This window comes from Equus przewalskii, chromosome 2 (assembly GCF_037783145.1).
Source record: "Equus przewalskii isolate Varuska chromosome 2, EquPr2, whole genome shotgun sequence".
In the NCBI taxonomy this organism is placed as follows: Eukaryota; Metazoa; Chordata; class Mammalia; order Perissodactyla; family Equidae; genus Equus; species Equus przewalskii.
The window spans coordinates 21,747,020-21,773,039 of NC_091832.1; the positions used below are offsets into that span (position 1 = coordinate 21,747,020).

Below are 26,020 nucleotides of genomic sequence, written 5' to 3' on the forward strand. Positions count from 1 at the left end.
GTCTCATCTTGCCCTATCATGTAGAACTGTGCCCCACTGTACCCCTTAATACTTCTACTACAGTATTTCTACTCAGTTATATGTCTATGTCCCCTAGGACACAGGTAGCCACTAGAAATAAGAATCATACATCTAATGTTTGTTGAATGAATTATACATGAGGAAGAAAAGAAAGTAGTAAAAATGACCATCTTCGATGGGCCAGGTTCTATACGAGGCGATTTCTCACTCTTCTTCATATAATCCTAAAAACAGCCCAGTGACATAGGCAGTATAATACCCATTTACAGATAAGAAAATGGACTCAGGGAGTTTGCTTTCCCCAATGTAAAATTCTATTTCAATAGAAAGTCTAGGAATCAAACCAATATCTGCTTTATTTCTAAACCCAAATTCTTTCTCTATATCATAATACATATTAATACGTGAGAAATTTCATAGGTATTGGCCAAATTATAAATACATCTAAAATTAAGATATCTCAACCTATTTCTCCCTTTTGTGGAATATGAACCGTCTTTCAATGGACTCAACCCAAGTAACTTTTAGTACTTGATATAATGTCAGAAAAATAGTCTTTTGGATAAGGACAAAGCACATGAAAATACTGGGGTTTTTTTTCCTTATCAGAGCAAAAACATGGTGTTTCTAAAGGAAGGAATAAATAGTAAAGCTAAGCCCTTTTAACACGTTTGCATATTAACAAGAAATAAATGGAAACACTGTATAATGTTTAAAATCCCAAATTCATTGCAAAGTTTTAAGAACAATGTTTTTAAAATTTCCCAATTAACATTATTAAATTCACCAATTTTGCTAGACTGTATAAAAATTCACTATCCTAACATAAAGAATGATCAGCAAATGCACTAAACAGGACGGCATTGTAAAATTAAAAACGTAAAAAGTTCTTAATATTCCTTTGGGTTTATCAACTTTAAAATCTAATTTTTGATTAAAATTTACTAACAAAATTATAAACCTAGTACAAAAGTATAGAAGATATTTGTCACACAGAATTCAACTAATTCATCCTCTATAAATCTCACCAATTCACAAAATAACATATAACCCACATTTATTTTTTCTTATTTCATGAAGAAAAGAAAAAAACCTGTTAAGCAATTAGTGGTAAGATTTTTATTTTCTGAATTGCCATTTCAACCATATGGATCTGATTTCAAGAATACATACGCAACTTGGACCTTACCTTATCAAATAAAAAAGTATATATAGGCAAACCAAAATATATTTCAAAGATTAGAAGGCTATACACCAAAAGGATGGGATTGGGTATCTCTGGGAGATGCATTATTTTTCTTCTTTGTGCTTTTCTGTATTTTCAAAAACATGACTCATATTTGAAATAAAAAAGCCATACCCTAAAAACACATATTGCAAATGCATGAATAGAAATATACATTACTTACAAACCTCTCTAAGAGTTTTTTAATACGCATTTGACAAATACTATTTATATGTAAAAAATATTAAGCTAATAATAAGATCTTAATATTTTTGTGACATTTTCATAAATAATTTCTACCAAAAGTTTAGATCCTCCTGAAATGAACAAAGATATCAGGATTAAATATGGTCATGTACCTGCTTATATGCTGTGACACACGTTGAACTACAAAACTTCTTAGACTGTCCCTCTATCTGAAGCATGTGGCATTGTCCAGAGCCACTATAACAGTAACCCCCACAATTCTCACAACAGTTCATGGTGAGGTTGTTAGCAGAGCGAAACTTAGAGAAGCAGGCATCACTGCAAAGTTTATGTACCACATTCTGGTAATTAACTTCATGCCGAATCTAGAATTAAAAATAACAACATACAAAACAAGCAGAGATTATCAAAAGCTGTTCTTTAAGTACAAACATTAGACCCCTCCTCCCAATAAAGCAAAAAGATAACTTACAACAGCATTCTTCTGACACATGCTGCATTTGGTTGAAATGCTATTCGTATTTATGGTAACAACAGGTTTTCTTTTCAGTTCATATGTCGACAAACATGACTGACTGCAAAAATCTTTACTTGTGGTGGTATTTTCAAACTGGGCACTGATCACATCCTTTGGATTTAAAATGTCTCTAAAGATGATAACAAAGATAAAATAAGCCATGGTATATTCATTTTTTTCCTTTTCATGAGCTAAAATAATCAAATAAAACAGAGGCAATTGCATAGTAGGGAAAGGGCATTGATACTTAAGTCAGAAAACCCGGGTTTTCTTGGATAGTTGATAAACTGCTTTGATCCTTAAGTTCTGCTCTATAAAATGAACTAATACATGATTTACTTCATAAAACTGTTCTGAGAATTGGTATATTTCAATATTAAAAAGAAATATATCAAATTGTTATTATTCATTATCTCTAGTAGTTGGAATTATAGGAGATTTAATTTTCTTCTTTAGGCTCTTCTGTCTTTTCAAAATATTCTTTAAAAACACTATACTCAAAAATTTTAAAAACCACAGTCTTTTAAAAGTAAAAATACATTTCAAACTACACAATGTATATTCTAGCATGGCTATATAAAATCGAACATTTACCTAATTAATTTACTTTGTAAGCCTTAGTAGCAAAGGCAGTGAAGATTAAAACTCTTATGATTAAGGCTCCCTACCACTCCACGCCTTATCCCACCCCCAAATCAGTCTTCTTATATAGCCATTTATCAGAAAGTTTATGTGTAAACCACTTTAAAAATCAATTTTTAAAAATACCTCAATGAAAATTCCTAAACAGTGTCTCTCTCCCATGGGTACGCACTCACATAATAGTAAATAAACTGTGTTATATTCATTCCTGCATCTTAACCAGATTATACCACTAGAGTACTTTTTAGAAACAATTACAAATATCTCCGCTTCAATAAAAGATAATGGGAATCATCCCAAGGAACACTTGATATTGTACTATGCTGTAATACATAACTCCTTACCTCATCTTTTATACTTAGTAGCTGCAGACTGCTCTACTTTCTGCATTTTTTTTGCCTTTACAGTTTTTTTTTTAGGTTTTAATGTATTTCATTTATATAGGTATTTATTGAGCAGTCATATTGAGCCAGGCACTAGCTAAACCCTGTGTCAAGGCACAGTACAAACATGCACTCAAGGAGCTCACAGTATGTTGGGACAAATAGAAAAATGATATATAAAGTACCGTAACAGAAGCATTCTTAAAATATAAAAGTATAATAATTTTGACATAGATATGTATAATGTACCATAGAAAGAGAAATGAAGAAACAATTAACTGAGACAATACGTGACATGAAAGGCTACCCAAAAGAAGGTGACACTTTAGCTGGACCTTAAGTAGGAGTTTTCTAGAAGGTTTAGGAGATAAGGGATGGGCAGCAGCATGGATCAAGGCAACGGAAGTATAAACGTAGGTATTTCTCACTGTTCTCAGTATGTTTAGTGTCCAATTACATCTTATTGTAGTAGATTATATTTTATGCCAGAATGAGGAGTAATCTCACTCCAGATAGTAAAAATTCAGAAATGGTACAGACAATTCTTAAACAGTTACATCTTTGAGTGCCATTACATCAAGAAATCTGATCTTTCTAACAGTATTAACAAATTACCCTCCAAATTACCTCTTTTATGTAGGATTTGAAATAGATTTTTAAAAACATATTGTTAGATCCCTATTACTAAGGAAACCTAAAAATTAAACAATGATTAGTCAAAATAAATTAAGAGTTTAGATTAAATTCAAGATGCTAAGAGATATGGTTAATAAAAGATTAAGAAAAACAGAACTGTTACTCTGAACAGCTAATGAGATTCTTTCAACCTAAGCAATCCTGCTATATTTCTACTGGTCTATAAAAATAGCAGTAGCTGTTTGGAAAAAAACCTCTTCTATCTCCATCTACTAAAATTAAATTGAAATTTTTCTTATAGGGATTGACTTACAAATTAAACCTGTTTGACTACATGGACTATCTGGGGGCGAAAAGATGCATGTGCCAAAATTAACCAGCTATGTGATACTGAGGAAATCTCTTAACTTCTTTGAACCTAATTTCCCTACAAATTCAACAATTTTATAATCAGATAAACGAGACTATCCCAAACTCTTGTAATGACTGTGTAAGTAAGGAAAAAAAAAGGAAGGAAAGGTAAAACAGTGAAAGGGAGATGAAAGAGTAGTTCAAAAACTGAAATGGAGCACAAGGAAAACAAGACTGATCAATGAGAGAAAAAGGTATTGGATAAAATGAGAAAAGGGGAAAAGTAAGACAGAAAATGAAGAAGAAAAAGCTGAGGCAATAGGCAAGTAAGCAGCACCTGAGAGAAGGACAGAAAGGGGTGAATGGAAAAGAACAAGGGATAAGATAAGGGTAACAGAGTAAGTGAAAAAAGAGGTAGAAGAGTTAAGAGTCAAGGAATGACAGGTTGAAAAAATGGAAAATTTATGAAGACAAAGCATAGTAAAAGAAGAAAATGTAATCTTAAAGAATAATTGAATTACATACAATCAAGACAGAGAAAAGATCTGACACACAGGTGAAAATGATCTATCTCCAGACAACGCTAGGCAAACTCTAGAGACCAAAGGCATATAATAAATTTAGATGAAAAGAACAACATGTATGGACAAGAATTTAAAAACACAGAAAGAGGGCACACATCTTAAAACTTCTTTGAGTTTTGTACAGTCATTTTGAAATCTACTGATAAATCTTTGAAAGAAGTCTCTATGACTATTATTATGAAAGGAGAAATACCACTGAAATTTTAGAAAGTGCTGATCCCTAAAGTAAGAATTAAATAAAGAAGAAAAATAAGTTATGTGAAATTATTTCATGGAGAAAGAGGAAACAAAACAATCCCTATAAAAATTATAATCTGCAAGTTGATTTAATCATAGAATCTGATGAATATACTAGAATATAAAAATTAGACACGTGGCATATAAGTATTCAATTCTTTTTTTTTGGGTAAAGATTGGCACCTGAGCTAACAACAGTTGCCAATCTTTTTTTTTTCTGCTTTTTCTCCCCAAGTCCCTCCAGTACATAGTTGTATATTTTAGTTGTGCATCCTTCTAGTTGTGGCATGTGGGACACTGCCTCAGCTTGGGCTGCCGAGCAGTGCCATGTCCATGCCCAGGATCTGAACCAGTGAAACTCTGGGCCAGCAAAGCAGAGCACGCGAACTTAACCACTCGGCCACAGGGCCGGCCCCTAAATACTCATTTTTAAAAGCATGTTTCATAATTCAAACAGTATAAAGAAGTCTATTTTTGATAAATTAAACTTGAAACATAAAGAGATGTGCATATAAATAACTAAATTCCAAAAAAAACTTCTAACTATATTCAAATTTCTTTTAAGTCTCTTATCTATATGCCTTTTTCCAGTAGAACCAGAAAGGGGAGTATCTTTCTCCCTTGTCAGACAAAAAGGGCAGCATCCATGTGAAGAGCTAAACACAAATACCTAAACTAATAAATCATGGTTTGAGCAGCTTAACAATAGAGGCCAAAGTGTTTCAGAACAAAAGCATTATTCATCTTTTTCTGACTTAAACAGTTTCTAACAATCACTTTATAAAATTAGCCAAAATTAGTTCATATTCCTCAAATATATCAGGATGACCTTATTATCAATTCTGTAATCCTTGTATTGATGAGTCTAAGGTCATACTTTTTTATTAAACACTAAAATGGAACCTCTGAGGTAGATCAGAGATATTGGAAAGATAAAAATATATATACTAGAGTCCATTTAAAGTTAAGGTATTAAATGAATTCCAATTACGTAACAGGAAACATAACTTTAGATATCTGTTGGATTTAAGTATCTACTACCTACAGTTACAAGATAAAATATTGTGGTCTTATAATCCCCCAAATGGTGTAGTTCTTGTTTTATAAAGCATTTCAACTAACAGGCATGGTTGGTTTCAAAAACCTCTCTTAATATGTAAAAGATTAATAAGTTAAAAGAAGCTGAGCACCTGGCATCGAGAAAGACTGAAAGCAGCAACAACATGTTGGTATAAATAATGTGATATTTCTCAAAAAACATGGAAATATAGAAAATTAAACAATACACTGATAAGAACAAAGCATCTTAAAAGAAAGGAAACCAACAAAGAAGATAATTTAGAAGCAATTCTGCTATACTTTGAGCAACTTGAACAAGTTTTCTTGGTGGGAGGAGGCGGTGGGCGGGCAGGTGGAACCGTGTATCCAGTGAGGCACAGTGTGGAGCAGAAGAGCTGAGTGGACCCTTTCCTCTGATAAGCAGTTTGCCCCTTCTGGAGGATTTTTTTACAACCAGAACAGGAAACTCGAACAGCTGTGGCTGGAACTGAAGGAAGCATTTTATTCATGCCAGATGATGCCAGTGAAGGCTGAAAGCCAGTAGTCAACTGTGGAGCTTAAAAAAAAATTGAAAGAAAAAACGTTTTACTTTTTACCATGAATTTTAAGTGTGCATCCTTCCTTTCTCTTCTAGAACTAGTCTTGACACTCAACACTAATTATGCAATATACAATTACAGCCATTCTAAATGGGCAGAGAGAACTGTCTACTTTACTAATACAAATAGATATTTCCTTCTCACTCATACTGGTCAGAATAAATAAACATGATTCATTTATTCAGTTCTTTTTCTTACCAAGAGGACTGCCACTGACTGAAAACACAGCACTAATTTTCAGTTCCCCCTCTTGAGTTTTTTGCTGTTGGCCATGACTATACTCCTTTAAAAAAGAAAATAAATACATACAGAGAAGAATAAATACAATGTTATCTTAAAAAACCCAGACATTCAAGACATTTTACTATGGCTATATAGGTGTGGAAAATATTTACTACATTAACACTAATAAGAAATAACAGCAAGCAGTCATTGCAATAAGGGTATCTTTGTATACGCTGAGTAAGAGGCATAACATGAAAGTTAGCTATCTAATTAGCTTGCAGCACTACCAGATATCTACAATTATTTTTGAAAAGTCTTAATATTATTACAGTAGTTTAAGTTGCTATTTATCTATTATAAAAGTAATACACACTCACTATATAAAATTTAGACAAGTAGAAATAAGAAAAAAATTGTAATCATATTTCCATAACCCCAAAACAACCACTGTTATTCTTTCGGTAATCTTTCCAGTCTTTTCCCCTCCTGTATTCACAGGTTTTCTTTCTTTATATAGCTGTAATTATACTGAACATACCATTCTTATAAAATGATTTTTTGATCACTTGAATCAATTGAACATTTGAATATGATTACATATTACTCCAAAATAACTTCTAGTGGCTAAATATCAGTGTTTTGTAAGTTGGAGTCCAAGAATCCCTGATGTCTACTGATGTACTGTAGGGAGCCTGAGAATTCTAAAAGAATATAAACTTCCTTTATTTCACTGATTTTTTTTTAGTGAATGTAAACATATTCTAGTCATGAATAACCACACATAACTGAGTTATACTACAAGTTTTCAGCGCTGTTTGCTTTTACAATTATATTACTGCATTGTGAAACCCCTAAGTAGTAGATTTAACTTTCAATTTATTGTTTACCACACTGAAACTTATAAAACGCTGTAAGACCTCTAGACCTCTTATTAAGGCACCAAAAATCTCAGCAATCAAGATAAATAATTTAATGCCATTTTTAAAAATCAAAAATGCAAAACTCCATGATGAACAAAATACCAAAACTTTAAATGACTAAAAACAGGATCAGTATTACTGATTTTTCCTTTGGCCTCAGTCCCCAATTTGATGGCCACAAAGGGCATTAAGATTTAGAACCACAACCCAATGTTGGTCCATTTGTTTCCACACATTTGGTATTATCAGTAATACCATGATGAACGTCTTTGTGAATACTCATACTCTTATATTTGGGATTATCTCCTAAGGAAAAGATCCATAAAGTAGCATTACTGGGTAAAAAGGTACATAGTAAAGATTCTTAACACTCAACTACAAATTGTTTTAAAAAAGAGATCTTAGTTATATTTATTCTAGCAATTTGTGAAAAAAACCATTTAAAAGTCTTTTCCCATTATTGTTTCATTTTGAAATTTTTTTAATCTCCATTTACAAAAAAGGAATATAATGTAACAATATTAACCCTTTGTTATCAACATTTCCTCAATACGTACTTTGAGTTAAAATTTTCATGTACTGAAGTTTCCATGTTTATGCCAAAAATCTGACAGTTTTTACCTTTGGGATTCCTTCTATTTCTTACAAAGTTCTACTTCCACAACAAATACTAAGAAAGTGGCTTCACTGTTTATAATACAGTCCTTTAACTGGTTGGCAAACTTTATCTGCAAAGGGTTAGGTACGAAATATTTCCTACTCTGCAAGGCCATACTATCAAAATCACTCAACTCTGCCCTGGTAGAGCAAAAGTACCCACAGAGAATATGGAAATAAATGAAGATGGCAATGACTCAATAAAACTTTATTTACAAAAATAGTGTTCAGAAAAACAAAAACAAAACAGAAAAAGAGGGCAGGCTGAATTTGGTGTGCTGCTGCTAATTTGCCAACCCCTGCTTTAATCTATCTGGGATTGATTTATTTTGATGTATGATGAGTATTTTTCTTTTTCTTTCTCCGAATAGCTGGTGAATTCCTTCCATTCACCATTAACATATCAAATTCCTTAAAAAATGTCTCTTTTGTAGCAATCTATTGTGTATCATTATCAGCCTGACTAATCTTATGGTATCACATTATCCTAATGAAAATAATTGTGGGATGTTTAACCATTTAATAGAGTTTGCCACTGTCAACCTCTCTTAACTACTTTTTAGAACATATGTGTAACATCTGCGTGTTTGCATGCCTATTCATGCTTCTTCAAAACATCAGAACCTATTGATATTTTCATCAGAATTGAATCAAAACTATATCTTAATTTAGGAATAACTGATATCTTACACATTTTTTAAAAAGTCTTTCCATTCACTGAAGTTGTCTTTTATCTGATATACATACTTTTTAGTTACTTTGGTGTTGGGAATAGTACATCTTTTCATCACATTATCTAACTGGGAAACAACTGATTTACAGAAATAGTTCTATCTTTTAGATAAATAAAATCCAACTAGCTACTCCACTAAACTTTTCATGAATTCTATTAATTCTCTAACAAAAATTCTTACCAGCAAATGATGATAATTTTGTCTCCCCTTTTCCAATATCTCTTCTAATTTCTTTAACATGTATTGGGTTGAAAATCCAACAAGAGTTAAATAAGGCTGACATCAGTAATTTGTGTTCTTTTAGTAATTATTAACAGGTTTCCATCACATTTTACTTTTAAATTCAATGATTGTTATTGATCTGAAGCAGATATTTCCTTACCATGATCAAGAGAGTATCTATTATAAGAAATGCATAATGAATTACATGAGACGTCTTTTGGTATCTGTAGCATTATCTATATAGCCTGACTGGCATACTTTAATGGTCTCCAGTCAGCTCTCTTTCTTTCTGTGACAGTGATTCCAAACTTCTGATACATTCCTGAAGCCTTAAGTACATATTACTTATGTAATATAGTAAACTAAAGTATACATCTTAAGTACTCTGCTTATACACTCCACAACACCTTCAAGGCAGAATTATGTTTATGTTAGTATTCCCCCCAACAATGACTAATTTTACAAATATTTAAAAACAAATAAATAACTTGAAAAGTGAAACTCTGATGACCCAAAAGCTTTCACAAGTGGAAAAACAGGTGTCAAAAGAAAACAAAAAAATCCTTTACCAACACCTTTATTTTCTCTTTGTTTACTATAAAGGAAGGTCCATATCAGTATCCCAAGACAGTATTTTAAAAATGAAGAATCCAGTTCCTATAGCCAAGTTAACTGACACGGCCCAAAAAAAGCCCCAACATTCAATTACTGCATTCTACTTTCCAAGGCTGTACTGACTCCCTATTGTGACAATTAATTAATTTGCCTTCCCATCCTAATCCATTTACTTAAATGAGCGATTACAGATTAGCTCCCCTTTTATTATGAGAAAAAACAAAAGAAAAAACTCATGATTCACTAATATTTACTGAATTTCCAGCTTTTAGAACCTACAGAGAAAAGGAGAAAAGGAAAAACAACGTCTCTGGCTCTTTAAAGTTTCTATTTTAAAACCTTCTCTAGGCATTTTTAAAAATTAAACATCTTTTATTTATAAAAAGATTGGTAGACTAATAATAATAAGACCTTGATCATGGCCCCAGATTGGCTCCTTCCTGACCATATGGTCTTGAGTAACTAACTTAACCTCTGTGAACTTCAGTTCCCTCATCTACAAACAGATTTAATATCATCTACTCTGGCCTTCTTATATAGGAAGATGAAACAATATAGTACATGTAAAAGCATCTGAAATTGTAAAAATACTACAGAAAATATTATAGTAACATGCAATAGGATTTGAAAGGAGAAGTGAAACTGGGAGGCCAAATGATGTTATGGTAGTAACAGAGGCAGGAGGATGACAACTGGCAAACCCAGAAAATCAAACCTGAAGAAATAACCTAGAGCAAACGGGTAGAAGTAGTTAAATATATATATGCATATTTCAACACCTTAGTCATTTACATGGGAAAGTAAAGAAATTAAGACCAAAATGAATTGTGTAAAAAGGAGAATTAGGAAGTGAGCTGAAAGCAAATCTACAAGTTATGCAAAGAGAAAAGCCATGGGAGTTTTGAGAAGGTGCAATGAGCTAAAGCTATGATCTTCTTAAACCATGAGAAAAGTTACTACTAGTAATTGATGGTCAAAAGTAAAGGCTGACGAAAAATGTTAAATCTAGCAGTATTTTATGAGAGTTAGGTTAACGCTACTGTTTTAGAAACTATGAAAATAAAAGGCTGGAACTCCCTTTTCCAGTCTATGGGAAATGAGTAAGAGAGATAAAGCACAGTATTGAACAGCAAGGAATACAGACTTCTAGTTGTCATAGGGGAGAAATATCTAAAAGAACAGGACAAGGAAGAAGGGAGAAGAGGAGGGAAAAGGGGAGGGGAGGGAAGAGAAAGGGAAAATGAGAAAAAAGAAAAGAAAGAGTCAGGTATGTATAGTTTAAGATGAAGTTCCCTGAGGAATTTCTAGAAGAATTATCAAAGGTCTGATCCTACAGGATTGGTGTAGCTGATAACAGAGAGGACTTCTCAGAGAAAACCTAGTTTCACCTACTCACACGTTAGTACTGCCTTATTGTGGGATCAGGATAAAGAATGCTTCTAGACCTTATGCCCAGGACCTAATACACATTCCTGCTTGGTTCTCAAGAGTCCAATCAACCAGATGGTGAGTCTTTTGGGAAGTTCTTCTCCACAATCATGATGAAACTTCATATTTGGCATTTTATAACACAGTATTACACTTTGAATTGTATATAAAAATGTAGGTATTTCTATGCCCTGACAGTTCCATCCTATTGGCATTCTCCAGCCATCAGAACCTCTGATTGTTTTCAAAACAGTAATATAAATAACCCTTCCTAATGCTCTCTTCCCCCAGTGTGTTTCATCTTTGCTATAACTGCCTTTCCATCCTAGGGAAAGTGTCACTGGGTCATGTTCAGAGAGAAAGTGATGCCTTTGGTATCCTGCCAGCATTACGATTTCTCATGATTTCCCATGTCCACCCTGCAGCATGTAAAGGGACAGGAGATCTGCCCTGTATACAGACATGGTTGTAATCTTCTGAGGCATACACTGCCACGTGAACTTTTCCCAGGTGTCAGGACATTTCTTTATCCCTAATTCAGATATCAAGATCTCCATTTTGTCTCCTTCAATTAACATGCTTTCAAATCTACCATCTATTCAAATACTTTCCTATTACTTCTCTAACATATCCTTCTTTGTAGTCACCAATCTCATACCTAATCCAACTCCTACAGCTTTATCTTCTCTACCCTATACAGCTACCCTCCACTGGGCACCACGGAATTCTTGCTTAATTGAGCATCAATCTGACTCATACAAATCACCTACATCAATAAATCACCTTTTGTTCCATCTGCTTACTCTAAAACAGCGGTTCTCATGAGCAGATGATTTTGCACCCCGGGGGACATTTGGCAATATCTAGAGACTCTGGGTCGGGGCGGGGAGCAGGGTACAACTGGCATCTAGTAAGGAGAGGCCAAGGATGATGCTAAACATCCTACACTGCACAGGACAGCCCCTCACAATACAGAAGTATCTGATCCAAAATGTCAATACTGTCGAGGTTGATAAACCCTGCCCAGAGACATCTGAATGAAAAAAATCTCTTCCACAGAAGTCTCACATTCTCAACCCTCCTAATATGATAGAAAGATATGGAAAGGTAAGTTTTCTCTAGATCAAATGTCATTTCAGAGAAATAGCTAATTAATGCTATCTTTACTTCTCAGCCTCTGAATTCATGCTATCTGCATAAAACATAAATCACCCTTAAATAATTGCTACTGTTATGTATTCATCCTTTGGTCCCTTTCCTACACTCCAAAATGATTACAGCACCTGATATAACTTCTTTCTTCCATTCCAACCACTGCAATGTCATTAACTGCATGGATAACTTTACTGACTTCAGGACTTCACAGTGACAGGATGTCTATGACTTTTACCTCCAGAGAAACCTTGAAGTAGCAGAGCTCTATCCTTACCCTTATCACTCAAATTTGGAATGCTGTATCACCCATCAAAGCCTCCTTTACCTTCTACACACTAATCCAATGAACTAGTTCTTCAATCAGTTAACGCTTCCAAAGATAACCTGTCCATTAATCCCTCCTGAAAAACACTTCAATCCATATATAGCCTGTACTTCATTAGCAGTAACTGCAAAGGGCTTACTACCTTATATAAACTCAAGCACACTATAAACTCATACATCACCATAAACCTTCAGCCATGTCTGCTGGATCAATCTCAAATCCTTGAAGACTCACACTTTCCCTAACCCTGCACTGAAATTGTAAAAATCACAGAACAGTGGTATTAAGGAACAAAGTGGATTAAAAGCCTTAATTACTACTCAGGAAAAGTTTCATATAACTCTTGTTGATGCCTTAGCATTATTCTTACAAGATAATTTTAATTGCCTCAACCTTCATTTAGAGTCTCCTCATCCTGTCAACAAACTACTTCACTTCTTAATCAAGAACGTCCTCTCTCAAATGAATAATTCATGAGTGGAACAAAAAGAAGGGGGAAGAAAAGGTGAAATGTTTACTTGAGCATTGTCAGGTTCATCTTTAATTTTGTCTAGTAGTCCCTGCTGTGGTGCCATTGCTTTGTCATACTCATCATCCAAAGGTTCTTCTTTAATTCTAATATTTGATGCAAAGGAATTCCCCAGTTCCGAACCAATGGATTCTTTATTGGCAAATGGATAGCTGGAATCCTAAAACACAATATAAAGGATTAATAAATATTCAGATTTAAAAATTATTCCTCTTCAGGTTTAACACCCAAAGAAAAGCTCACTGGAAATGAAGAACTCTATGGACATTCATTAGAGGCCCTACGCCTAAAAGCAAATGTGATATATGTCTGAATATCAAATACAAATGAAGAATCTAAGAGCTGAGGGTTCTTAGAACATCTCCAAAGATGTCCTTAACCAAATAATAAAGCAAATAAAAATCAGCACTCCACCTAACACATACAGTTACAGTTTAGAAAATGACAGAAAGAAAACTTGGACACTTGCCACAGTTACAGCAATCTACATACACACTGAAAACTTACCCTAAAGTTTGTTTCTGGGGTTTGTGGTAAATGGGTATGTAATGTTTCTTCAACTTGATTAGCTATTGAAAGAAAAAAAAAAACAAAACAAACACATGTATATGAATAACAAATCTTATAAAGAGTGACCTAAAAAGCTATCATTTGATAATCACCTCTCTTTTCCAACAGCAATGTTCATTAGAGTGAAATGGGTCCTAAAAAATACCCAAATGGTAGTTTCACTCAAAAGAAACAATCTGGTCCCATCTAACTTTTAGCCTCACCTCACACTTTTCCTTGCTCAAGCCTAAATAAAGTGGTTACTTTATTCACTATGCTCTGAAAATTACTTGTATTTGTTCTTTCCCATTTCTGCTTACATCATTCCAAGTCCCCTCTATCTATCGTAATCTTTATGGTCTTCCAGACTCAGCTCAGTTCAAAATTCACCTCTCCTCTATAAGACTTTCCCTGTCCACTGAGTTAAAAATCTCTCTTCCAAGAAGATCCAAAACACACTGTTTCAGTTATTTGAAAGAAATCTTCTTATACTGTCTTATGACAAACTCTTCTACCATTGTCTTCAATTATAAATTAAGCCTTATGCTATTCAACTGGTCATCAACACTTCTACTACTTGACTTGTCCTTTCAACTTCTAAATGTTATGTCTCTTGAGGATAAGTACCTTTATAATTTATCCCCTGTAGGGATATTAAAAATATATATTTAATAATATATATTTAAAAATATAGTATACCCTTGTACATAATGGATCCTTATTCTTTTTAACAATACTGATTTGTTCTTTCTCCCATACTTTTCCTAGCATTGTCATAAGAAATATTAAGGGTTTGCATATTACACCCTGCTTTCCTTTACATCTACTGAACACTTATTGACATATTACTATTTTCACGGCACCAGGTTAGGCTTCAAAGATACAAAGACAAATAAGATACAATCTGGCCCTCAGATTACCTATCCTAGTAGGTAAGGCAAAACAAACAGAAAATTATAATACTGTGTGATAAGTACTATAAATAATGAGGTATGAACAAAGTGCTATGGAAATATAGATAAGGAAACAATTCATTCTTCATGTAGAGAGGTTAGGGATGACTACAGAGTAGAAGAGGTTTATGAGTTAGGCACTGGTGGATACGAAGTACTTTTATAGGCATATATACAAAGAGAGAAAATGACATGCAGGCAAATGGAACAGCAGGAGGAAAAGGAGGACAGAAATTAGAAAATATATAATATATTCCAGAATGAAACTGGAGCTAAAGTATAGGGTACACTGGTCAAAGAGCCTCAAGAGAAGCCTCAAGAAACTTCTAAAACATAAAATAGAAATGTTATCAAAATGAAAAACCCTCCCTAATTTGGACTAATTTGTGGGACAGCAGTTTGAATTAGTGCTTACAGCACAAAGAAGTTAATCCAACTTCAGGTTCCAATGTTCAACCAAAGAAAATGAACAGGTGATTCGAGTAGCTTGCCTTCTCATCAAAACATTTCAACCAGGGGAGGGAGAAATGAGGTTTAGAGCTATTTTTCAACCATTTATACCATTACCAAAAGTTACGGGGAGAAATTCAGTCACTCTGCAAAGAACAAGGATAAAAGAAAAATGACAAGCTTACAATGAATTTAACTGTTCATACTTCGCTTAGCATCAGAAGTAATAAAAACTGTATTATCAACAGTACGTTGTTATTTATTGTGTTTTATGGCTCTATTCCAACAATTATTACCTGCTTTATCAAAAAAACTGCTTTTCAACCTTGAATCCAACTCTTTATGGGGTTTATCCAACCGTTTTTCACGTTCATGATAAGTTAGGTCTCTATTTTTCTCCTTTCCAGAAAGTGTGTCTTTGCTGTTTTCTCTTACTAGACTAAAATCTTTCCGTATTGATTTAAAGACAGAGACCTGATCAAACTGTTTAGGAAAGTCTTTTTTTAATTTATTTTGAATCTGTATTTCATTTTCATTGTCTGATTCATGCTGTGTGACTCTTCTCTCTACTTCCAAGCTATCATCAGTATGAATTGAAGAAACCAGATTGTCCTTTGAACTAAAATCCTGTTCATCCTCATTGTCACTACCAACGACTGGAATTCCTGCAAGATCCCCAGAGTTCAAAAAATAATCATCTTCATCCAGCAATGAATTTTCAGATCCTGTTTGATTCGGCATTCCATAAGACATGCTGTCAAGGGTAGGAGTTAAGTTGTGGTCTATATCTTCAGACATTTCTGTATCCATGATACCACCACCTTAAAAAGTAAAATACTGTTTAGACAAACGATAGTGCTAAAGATGACCACATTAATAAGGCCTGTCTGGTATTTAACCAAATATATATTTTTTTCTTTTCAAACAAAATATAGATGATAATACTGTAGTATTCAATTAGCACTTTGATATAGGTGTGACAGATACGACTATCCCTATCTGACAGATGAGGAAACAGGGACCTAAAGCTTGAGAAACTATTTTGAAGGCTAGAAAGAAAGACAATGTGATATAGAAAAAATGAGTACCAACTTCAGAATCAGACATATCTGTGCTGGAATCATAGCTGGATCGCTGAAAATCTATGTGATCCTGAGAAGTAAACCTTCAGGTTTCTTTATCTACAAAACAGTATAATACTCACCTTAGAGATTAACTTGTGGTGAGGATTAATGATAGTACATATAAAGGGCCCACTAACACAGTGACTGTTACATAGAAGGGAATATAAAAGTGCTAATTATAATTATTGTAGTGATTATTCTGGGGAGCTGAGATTAGAACCCAGGTCTCTGGTCTGAATCCCAATTTCTCAGCACTAACTCTAATAAACACTTAATAGCAGTTGATGTTTACAACGGTAAATATTTAAACATAAAAAGAAAATTTATCCAAGCTGGAATAAATAAAAAACTGTTTACTGTTTGAAACTATATGCTCAAGTCTCTCCCATTCCAAAATAAAAGAAAAAGGCTCCCAGCCCTGTATTTTTTTCTCCTGCCCTCAATCACCTTTCCTTAACAGTGAAACTTCTAAAAGAGAGTGTACATTGGTATGTTTCTACTTCATCTCCCAATCGTTAATCCTTTGAACTTAATGCAGTCTCGTTCCCAATTTTGCATTGAAACTGCTCTCATTAAGATCATCAATGATCTCCTAATGGTCAAATCTAATGGATTTTTTCAATCCTCATGTGGCACATCCCTCTTGGATAAAATTCCTTGGGTTTCTCTGTCACTCTATTTCTTCCTGTCTTTCTAATCGGTCTATTAATTTATTTCATACTCCTCTTCCTCTGTTTATGTGCTCAATATTCCAGTTCTCTTCTCATTTTATACACTCAGACTATTTTATTCACCACCATGGCCTTGCCTTTTGCTGGTGACTTCCTAAATACTTTAGCTTACGTCTTTCTTCCAAGATTCAGATGTTTATTTATATTCAACTAGCTCTTATACGCCCTCTCCCCAGAGGGCCACCAACTTAGTACCTCTAAAACTAAACTCATCATGTTCCCATTCCAAGCATTCTCTTCTTGTATCTCCATCAGTTCTTTAACAGCATCACCAAGCCAGCAGTTTGCTCAAGACAGAAAAGAGAACCACTCTAATTCTTTCCCTGGACAAATTCTGTCAACTGTACTACTTAAAATCTTTCAAATCTATTTCCTCTACTTGGCAGCATTCCAACACTCCACATCTCTTACTGTTGATAGTGTACTAACTCAATCCATGCAGACATCTAGGAAGCAACTATATTCTTACAGACCCTACTCCCAAACCACATTTAACTGGTCCATGAGCAGACAAACTGGAACTCATAAAAACACAGAGTGAAAATCATTAGTGAAAATATCAGTGGCACCAACAGTCTTGTTTTCATTTGTTCCTGAAGCCTTCAGGTGGTTAGTTCTTCAAATCATTCCCTGGATTCCATGATCCAGGATAAATTCTTTTTTGTTTAAGTGACTTTGTTTTGGATTACTTGTAATCAAATCCTAACTGATACAGGGCCCAAATGAAAGCTTTCTTCAAGTTGCCCTCTTCCATAAAGACATCAGAATTACCTTTCTAAACCATAAATCATCTCATATTATACCATATTATACCCCCCCTTGAAGTCCTTCAGTAACTCCCCACTACCTGAAGCACTCATTCATTCAGCACATATTTATTGGGAAACCACTCTGTGGTTAAGCACTGTGCTAGGATCTAGGGATGAAATGAAAAAGCGATGACTCCCCCTACTCACAGAACTAAAAAAACCAAATAGAGGAAAACAATAATATTAGAAAATCACCATTTTTACTTAACTAAATAATAATCAACTCAAACAACAGATGCTAAAAATCTTAGGAACCTCTACAACTTACTTTCACATAGTATATCACAAAGAGAGAAGCAGGGGGAGATGAAAGAGCATGCACAATGTTATAGATATTAATTGTACTGTTCTTTCAATTGTCCCACTTATTTGAAAATTCTCATAATAATAGAAGGTTAGGGAGAAAATACAAATAAAGAAGCAGGATGTCAAAACACACACATACATACATTGTGATAAATCTGCCAAACTGTAAGCAACTAAAGGTCAGAGTTACAGACTTCTCTGTACAACAGTTTACCCTGAGTACCTGGCCACATAACATGTGCTCAGTAACTGTTTCCCAAATGGAAGAACATGCATTTCATGTGGTCAGCATTTAATCTAAATTCTATGGTATATGAGAAGTCAACACAGCCATGTGCTGCATAATGACATTTTGGTCAACAGACCACATATACAATAGGGGTTCCACAAGATTAGGTGTGTGCAAGTATACTCTATGATGTTCACACAACAATAAAATTTGGTCAACAACAGACCACATATACAATAGTAGGTCCCACAAGACTAGGTGTGTAGTAGGTTATACCATCTAAGTTTGTGAAAGTATATTCTACGATATTCACACAACAGTAAAACACGTTAACAATGTATTTCTCAGAACAAATCCCATTGTTAAGCAACACATGACTGTACTGAAAAGGAATATTGCAAACAACTGTCAAAATCTCTACATTTAAATTCAGAGTATGGTATTGGGAGGAAAGGGTAGCCACCTGGAAAAACTGGATCCCTAACTCACAGCAAAATAAAATTCAGATGTAGTTAATGTTTAGACATAAAAAATAAAACACTAATATTAAAAACCATGGAAGACTTACTTTTAAGTCTTAAAGTGGGGAAAAGTCTTTCTAAGGATGACACAAAATCCAGAATAAAAGACCAATTTATTGAATAAAAGAATAAAAGATCAAACGTGACTAAAAAATTCCTAAAGAGAAGAAAACACAAACCAAACCAAAAGATTAAGGATAAACTGCTTAAAAAGATTTTCCTGCATTCCATATAACAAAGGGTAATTTCCCTAATAAAAAAAGGGAAGACTTATCATCCAAGAAAGACACAAACAACCAAATACATATATAAAAGCAACAGATTTGAACAAATATTTCAGAGGAAAGGAAATACCAAGGTTGAACTTTGCTCATAAATGAAATGCAAATTAACAATGCAGTGAGATACCATGTTCACATAGCAGGTTGGTAATGACAAAAGGTTTTGATAACAGCCTGGCAGCTATGCTATGGGATGAGGCTGTAAGACTATGGCCCAAGGCCAAAAAGCATATAAGGAAGAGTTTGTGACATGGACCATAACTGAGCTGCAAACTCTAAGATATGGCCCTTAACAGAAAAAAAGTCTGCCACCCCTGTAATCAAATATTATTGGTCAGAGTATAAACTGGCACAATCCTAATAAAGAGCAACCAGGCAACATTTATGATACATGAAATACACATACCTCTTGATCCAGCAATTCAAGTTCTAAGAATTTACCCTATAGATATAATCTCACAAGAGATCTATGAAAAATAACATTTATAGCAGCAAAGACTGGAAACAGCCTATCTCTTCATTAGTGAGGCTAGATTAATTACAGTACATACCTACAATGGAATATTACATAGTTGTTAAAAAGAATGAGGCAGCTTTATATTGAGTTCCCAAGGTCAATTAAGTAAAAATAACTAAGTGAGGAAGAATACACATACATATATTATGCTATCACTACTATATTTTTAAAACTTTATGTTTATGTACAGTTGTTTACATACAAAAAATATCTTCTCTGGGGCCGGCCCGGTGGCATAGTGGTTCAGTTAGAGCACTCTGCTTCAGTGGCCTGGGGATTGTGGGTTCAGATCCCAGGCACAGACCTACACAGTGATCATCAAGCTACACTGTGGCAGCATCCCACATACAAAAATAGAGGAAGATTTGCACAGATGTTAGCTTAGCGACAATCTTCCTCAAACAAAAAGAGGAAGACTGGCAACAGATGTTAGCTCAAGGACAAACCTCATCACAAAAAAAACAAAACACTTTCATTGAATTTCCTATGACAATCAGAACTGGAAAACAGAAACAGTGACTATTCAAAGCATCCCCTTTTGTATCTTTGAGTTTTGAAGCACATTCATCTATCAATTCATCTATCAAGTGAGAAAAATTTTTTTATGCTTACTTGAGATTTAAAGTTTTTTCAGAGACAGCAATTTCTAACAAAGCATCTAATTTGAATTTGCAATTTTGCTAGTCATCGCACAATAAATTTGTAGGCTGCATAAAATCTTATAAGGCTAAAATGTAACTACCAGTTATATTTATATATATAATTCACTGAAAGAGAATTCTATTTATCCTCATGACGTATAATCAAACAAAAGAAAGAGCTTCTGTTTCTCAGAGCCTAGATCTACAGAACAAAACATGACACACTATATTTGGGAATCACAGTAGCCAGTGGAACACCTAAAAGCACAAATTTCTCATGAAAGATTCCTAGCTTTTAGACACTGTGAACATGTGTGGCGTATCTGAGGATGAGCAAGGACTCTACGGCTGGAATTCAATGAGGGAGGGGTGCTAAAAAATGAGAAAAGATAAAAAAGCCAGAGGATAGGTCTATTAGGAATTTGCAGACCATAAAAAAAAATGCAATACATGTAAGTGTGAAAGGAAGTCATTAAAAGATCCTTACAAGGGACTAACACGATTTATGTTTTACAAGGATCACCCTAGCTTGTGTATGACCACTTCCAGGCTGTTAAATGCCACAGGGAGTGAAGAACAGAAGCAGGAAGACCAGTCAGGAGGCTACTCCAATAATCAAAGGAAAAACTGGTGGCTAAGACCAGGATAGTAATGATCGATGTGAGGAGAAGTCGTCAGATTTGGGTAAATTTTGAAAGTAGAAGCATTTCCTGATATATAAGAAGCTGGCTATGAAAGAAGTCAAGGATAACACAACAGAGTGCCACTTCCTGAGATGGGAACACTAAGGGAGGAACAAACTGAAAGAGGTAAGATGAATAACTTGGTCTTGGACCTATCAACTTTGAGAATATTATTAAATCTTCAAAAAGAGATATCAAGAAGGCAACTGGCTATATTAAAGAGGAGTTAAAAGAGGAGACTTTTGCCAAAAAATGACATATTGGGACTCATCAATGAAGAGATGGTACTTAAAATTCATGGGACTAGATAAGATCACCTAGTGAGTTTATTTAATACAGACTGAACAGAGTTGAGAGTCCTGGGATACTTCAACATTTAGAAATCTGGTATGAAGGAAGGAATCAGGAAAAGAGACTAAGATGGAACAGCCAGTGAGGTAGGAGGAAAACTAGGTGACTGATGTCACAGAAGCTAAGTGAAGGAAATATTTCAATAAGGAAGGAGTGACCAATGATAATGAATACTGCTGAGATAATAACATAAAACGAAGATCGAAAATTAATTGTTAATATTGGCAAATGTGAAGTGAACTTCTAACTTGACAAGAGCTGTATCATGGAAAAATGAGTGTACAAGCTGAAGTGGGGGGACCCCAACAGAGACTGAGAGGAGATAACTTGGGAATGATAAGTACAGACAACTCTTTAGAGCAGTTTTGCTCTAAATTAAAGAAAATGAGCAGAAACTCAACTAAAATCTTGAGTCAAGAGTTTTTCTGACTCTGCATTTTTGTTTTGTTTTCTTTGTTCGTTTTTAATTTTTTGGTAAGTTTTTTCTTAAGATGGAGAACATTACATCTTGTAGTATGCTCATGGGCATGATCCAATAAAGAGAATAACTAAAGAGTACAGAAGGAAAACCTTTGTGCAACAGGAAATGTGATCAGTACATAAACAATTTCCTTTGTAAAAGAATGAAAGGAGTACATGGGTCTAAACACAAGTAGGTTGTCAGATTTGGGGAAAGAAAAATTTGGGGAAAGCAATTTAAGTTCATATTTGTGTTCGATAATGAAAGTAAATTTCATGATGCCAAGTCACCCTTTACTCCTTGTCCTTCTGTTTAGTCCTTCCTTTAGTAGCATACTGATACTTCTATACTATCCCCCAATATTATTTCACTTTAAGGTACAACCATCAACTAAGGAATCCAATAATCACATAAATGAACACTGTGAAACGGCTGTTAGTTACTTTCATTGCAAATATATTACTTAATTCCTCTTACACATTTTTGTTTTTAATCAAAGCATAATCTTCAGAAATAAAGTAGTATCAATTCTAATTTTAACTCTCAAAGTCATAGTTGTCTAACAATTATCTCAGGTTGCTTTTCTCTCATATAAAGGAAGAAAGAAAGAAAAGAAACACAAACTCCAAAGAATTCAAAAACAAACAAGAAGCATAAAAATGAGTTAATCTTGCTTCATTTGAAATAAAAGCTTAAATTAGCATTTTGTTTTGTCAGTGAAATATTTCTAAGAGATGATTTATTATTATTCAATACAATACAACTGGAGTGATGTCAGCATGATGGTGGACTGAGTTGTTCCCTTTGTCTCTCCCATCTAAGTCACAACTAAACAGACATGCATTAACCAACAGAGGATCCCCTACAGCAGAACAGGACACCTGAGAGATCCACACAGCCATTAACCTGAAGGTGGGTGGACTGGAACCCCAGGAAGCAGTGGAATTAGGTGAGCAGACCACTCCCCTTCCCCAGTAGCAGCAATCCAGGTTGTGGGTCATCACACAACAGCTTGCGTGACTATAACAGGAGGCAGATGCAGCCCGGAAAGTGTGTCGATGCTTTTGGAGTGGTAGTCCGGCCCATGGGAGCACCCACCCTGCCCTGGTGTTCCCACCTGTGGGAATGCTCCCCAGTGAGTAGAGGCAGCTCAGCCCTCATGAAGGAGCCCCACACATTAAGAGAAGCAGTGCAGCTAAAATGTCAAGGAGCACGGAGCCAACCCATTTGGGAAACAAAGTGCCCCTGCCCTCTCACCTCCTGCAGGAGCTTAGCCAGTCACCTGCCAAACACAGCAGTCCTGCCCACACAAGAACAACCTGCTGATGGAGCCCACGGGCCCTGACTGAGCATGCATGTGTGACCCACCAAGTGGCTGTGGCCAGCACACAAATGCAGAGAAATCTTACTGGCACAACTTCCACCAGATGGGGCCAGATCAGAAAACACAGCTCCAGCACCCAATTCCCAGTGGTGGCACGTGTAACCTACAACCTGATACTACCACAAATATGCCAGCAAAGGATCAATTCATCAAACACCTTGAAAAACTACAGTAACACTTCAGAGCAGAAGGAAATGACAAATCTGTAGAAACTAGTCCTGAAGAGAAAGAAATTTTTCTTTTCTGCTTTATCTCCCCAGACCCCCCTGTACATAGTTGTATATCTTAGTTGTGGGTCCTTCCAGTTGTGGATAAGTCAAAGAAATTTATAATCTAAATGATGAAGAATTCAAAATAGAAGCCATAAAGAAACTCAATGAATTACAAGAAAATTCAGAAAGACAATTCACTGAGCTCAGGAAGAAAATTAATGAGCAGAAGGAATGCCTCACCAAAGAAATTGAAACTCCAAAAGAAACCCAAACAGAAATTCGGGATTTGAAGAACAAAATTAGTGAGACAAGAAATAATGTAGAAACCAGGAAAAACAGAGCTGATGTTATCGAGGACAGAATTAGTGATTTAGAGGACAGAAAATACAGGAATGCTTCAGGTAGACGACAAGAGAGAACTAAGATGTGTAAAGAATAAAGAAATTCTGTGACAAATATCTGACTCAATTAGGAAAAGCAACATAAGGATTACAGGTATTCCAGAGGGAGAAGGGAAGGAGAAAGGAGCAAAGAGCTTCTCCAAAGAAACAATAGCTGAGGACTTCACAGACCTGGGTAAGAAAGTGGACTTACAAGTACATGAAACCAAGAGAACTCCTAACTACATCAACGCAAAAAGACCTTCTCCAAGGCATATAATAGTAAAATTGTCAAAAATATATGACAGGGGCCTGCCCAGTGGTGCAGCAGTTAAGTTCACGCATTCCACTTTGGTGGCCCGGGGTTCACCAGCTCAGATCCCGGGTGTGGACAAGGCACCGCTTGGTGAGCCATGCTGTGGTAGGCATCCCACATATAAAAGATAGTGGATGAAGATGGGCACAGATGTTAACTCAGGGCCAGTCTTCCTCAGCAAAAAGAGGAGGATTGGCAGCAGATGCTGGCTCAGGGCTAACCTTCCTCAAAAGAAAAATAATAATAACATGACAAAGAAAAAATATTAATGCAGCAATGCCAAAGAAAATAACTTTACAGAGGAACCCCTACCAGGCTTTCAGTGCATTTCTCAGCAGAAACCTTACAGGTTGGAGAGAATGGAACGATACAGTCAAAATAGTGAAAGACAAAAAATTTCATCCAAGAATACTCTATGCAGCGAAACTATCCTTCAGATACGATGGAAAAATAAAAGCCTTCCCAGATAAACAAAAGCTGAAGGAGTTCATCGCCACTGTGCCTGTCTTAAAGAAACACTGAAAGGAGTCCTCCCATCTGGAACTAGAAACCAAAGGTTTACAAAATCTTCAGCAAGGAGATAAATAGATAGAATCACAAAATTGCAACTCTATTATCAGAATAGCTTAGTAAATACAACTATAACACAAAAGACAAAGGGAAGGAGAGCTTTAAAAATAAGTATAAACATTTCAATTTAGTTAGAAACTCACATCACAAAAAAGAACAATTTGTGACAACAATAACTCAGAAGGTGAAGAGAAAATGGATAGAACCTGCTTAGACTAACGGAGATAAGAGGCTATGAGAAAATGGACTACATGAGGGGGCCAGCCTGTGGCAGACTGGATAAGTTCCTGTGCTCTGATTTGGCAGCCTGGGGTTCACTGATTCGGATCCTGGACATGGACGGGGACATCACTCATCAAGCCATGCTGTGGCAGCATCCCACAAAGAAGAACCAGAATGACCTACAACTAGGATATAGAACAATGTACTGGGGCTTTGGGGAGAAAAAGGGAAAAAAAAGGAAGACTGGCAACAGATGTCAGCTCAGTGCCAATTTTCCTTACCAGAAAAGAAAGAAAGAAACAAACAAAATGGACTATCTGATCTATGAGATCTTTTATACAAACCTCATGGTAACCACTAAACAAAAAATGAAAGCAGAGATACAAACCATAAATAAAGAGAAAACTGAGAAAACCATCACAGAAAAACCACCGAACGGAAATAGCAGTCAGAAATACAAGGGAAAAGAAACAATGGAAGTATAGAATAACCAGAAAACGAGACATAAAATGGCAGTATTAAGCCCTCATATATCAGTAATCACTCTAAATGTAAATGGAATGAATTCTCCAATCTAAAGAGAGTGGCAAGAGGTATTAAAAAACAAGACCCAACAATATGCTGCCACCAGGAAACACATCTCAGTTGTAAAAATAAATATAGGTTCAGAGTGAAGGAATGGAAGATGATGCTCCAAGCAAACGGCAAGCAAAATAAAGCAGGTGTTGCCATACTTAAATCAGACAAAGCAGACTTCAAGATAAAAAAGACAACAAGAGACAAAGAGGCGTAGTACATAATGATAAAAAGGACATTCCACCAAGAGGACATAACATTTATGAATATATTTGCACCTAACACAGGAGTACCAAAGTATATAAACCAACTGTTAACAGATCTAAAGAGAGAAATTAACAGCAACACAGTAATAGTAGGGGACCTCAACACCCCACTTACGTCAACAGATAGATCATCCAGACAGAAAGTCAACAAGGAAACAGGGCCTCAAGTAAAAAACTAGACCAGATGGACTTAATCGACATATATAGAACACTCCATC

At 35.1% G+C, this 26,020-nt stretch overlaps 1 protein-coding gene across 19 annotated transcripts in view; it reads right to left on the reverse strand.

Moving 5' to 3' along the window:
* The window catches only part of ZMYM4 (zinc finger MYM-type containing 4), a 168,033-nt gene that overhangs the window by 42,825 nt on the left and 99,188 nt on the right, over positions 1-26,020 (reverse strand). For 7 of the 19 annotated variants that reach the window (XM_070610328.1, XM_070610333.1, XM_070610336.1 and 4 more), the window contains 7 exons: positions 15,520-16,044; positions 13,779-13,840; positions 13,261-13,431; positions 6,660-6,744; positions 6,163-6,418; positions 1,926-2,100; positions 1,606-1,818 (listed from right to left, as the gene is read on the reverse strand). In XM_070610328.1, the coding sequence (XP_070466429.1) occupies positions 1,606-1,818; positions 1,926-2,100; positions 6,163-6,418; positions 6,660-6,744; positions 13,261-13,431; positions 13,779-13,840; positions 15,520-16,044 (1,487 nt within the window). Of the gene's footprint in view, positions 1-1,605; positions 1,819-1,925; positions 2,101-6,162; positions 6,419-6,659; positions 6,745-9,177; positions 9,229-13,260; positions 13,432-13,778; positions 13,841-15,188; positions 15,370-15,519; positions 16,045-16,315; positions 16,405-26,020 lie in introns of those variants that run through there. The other 12 variants (XM_070610326.1, XM_070610325.1, XM_070610331.1 and 9 more) reach the window with 5 other exon arrangements.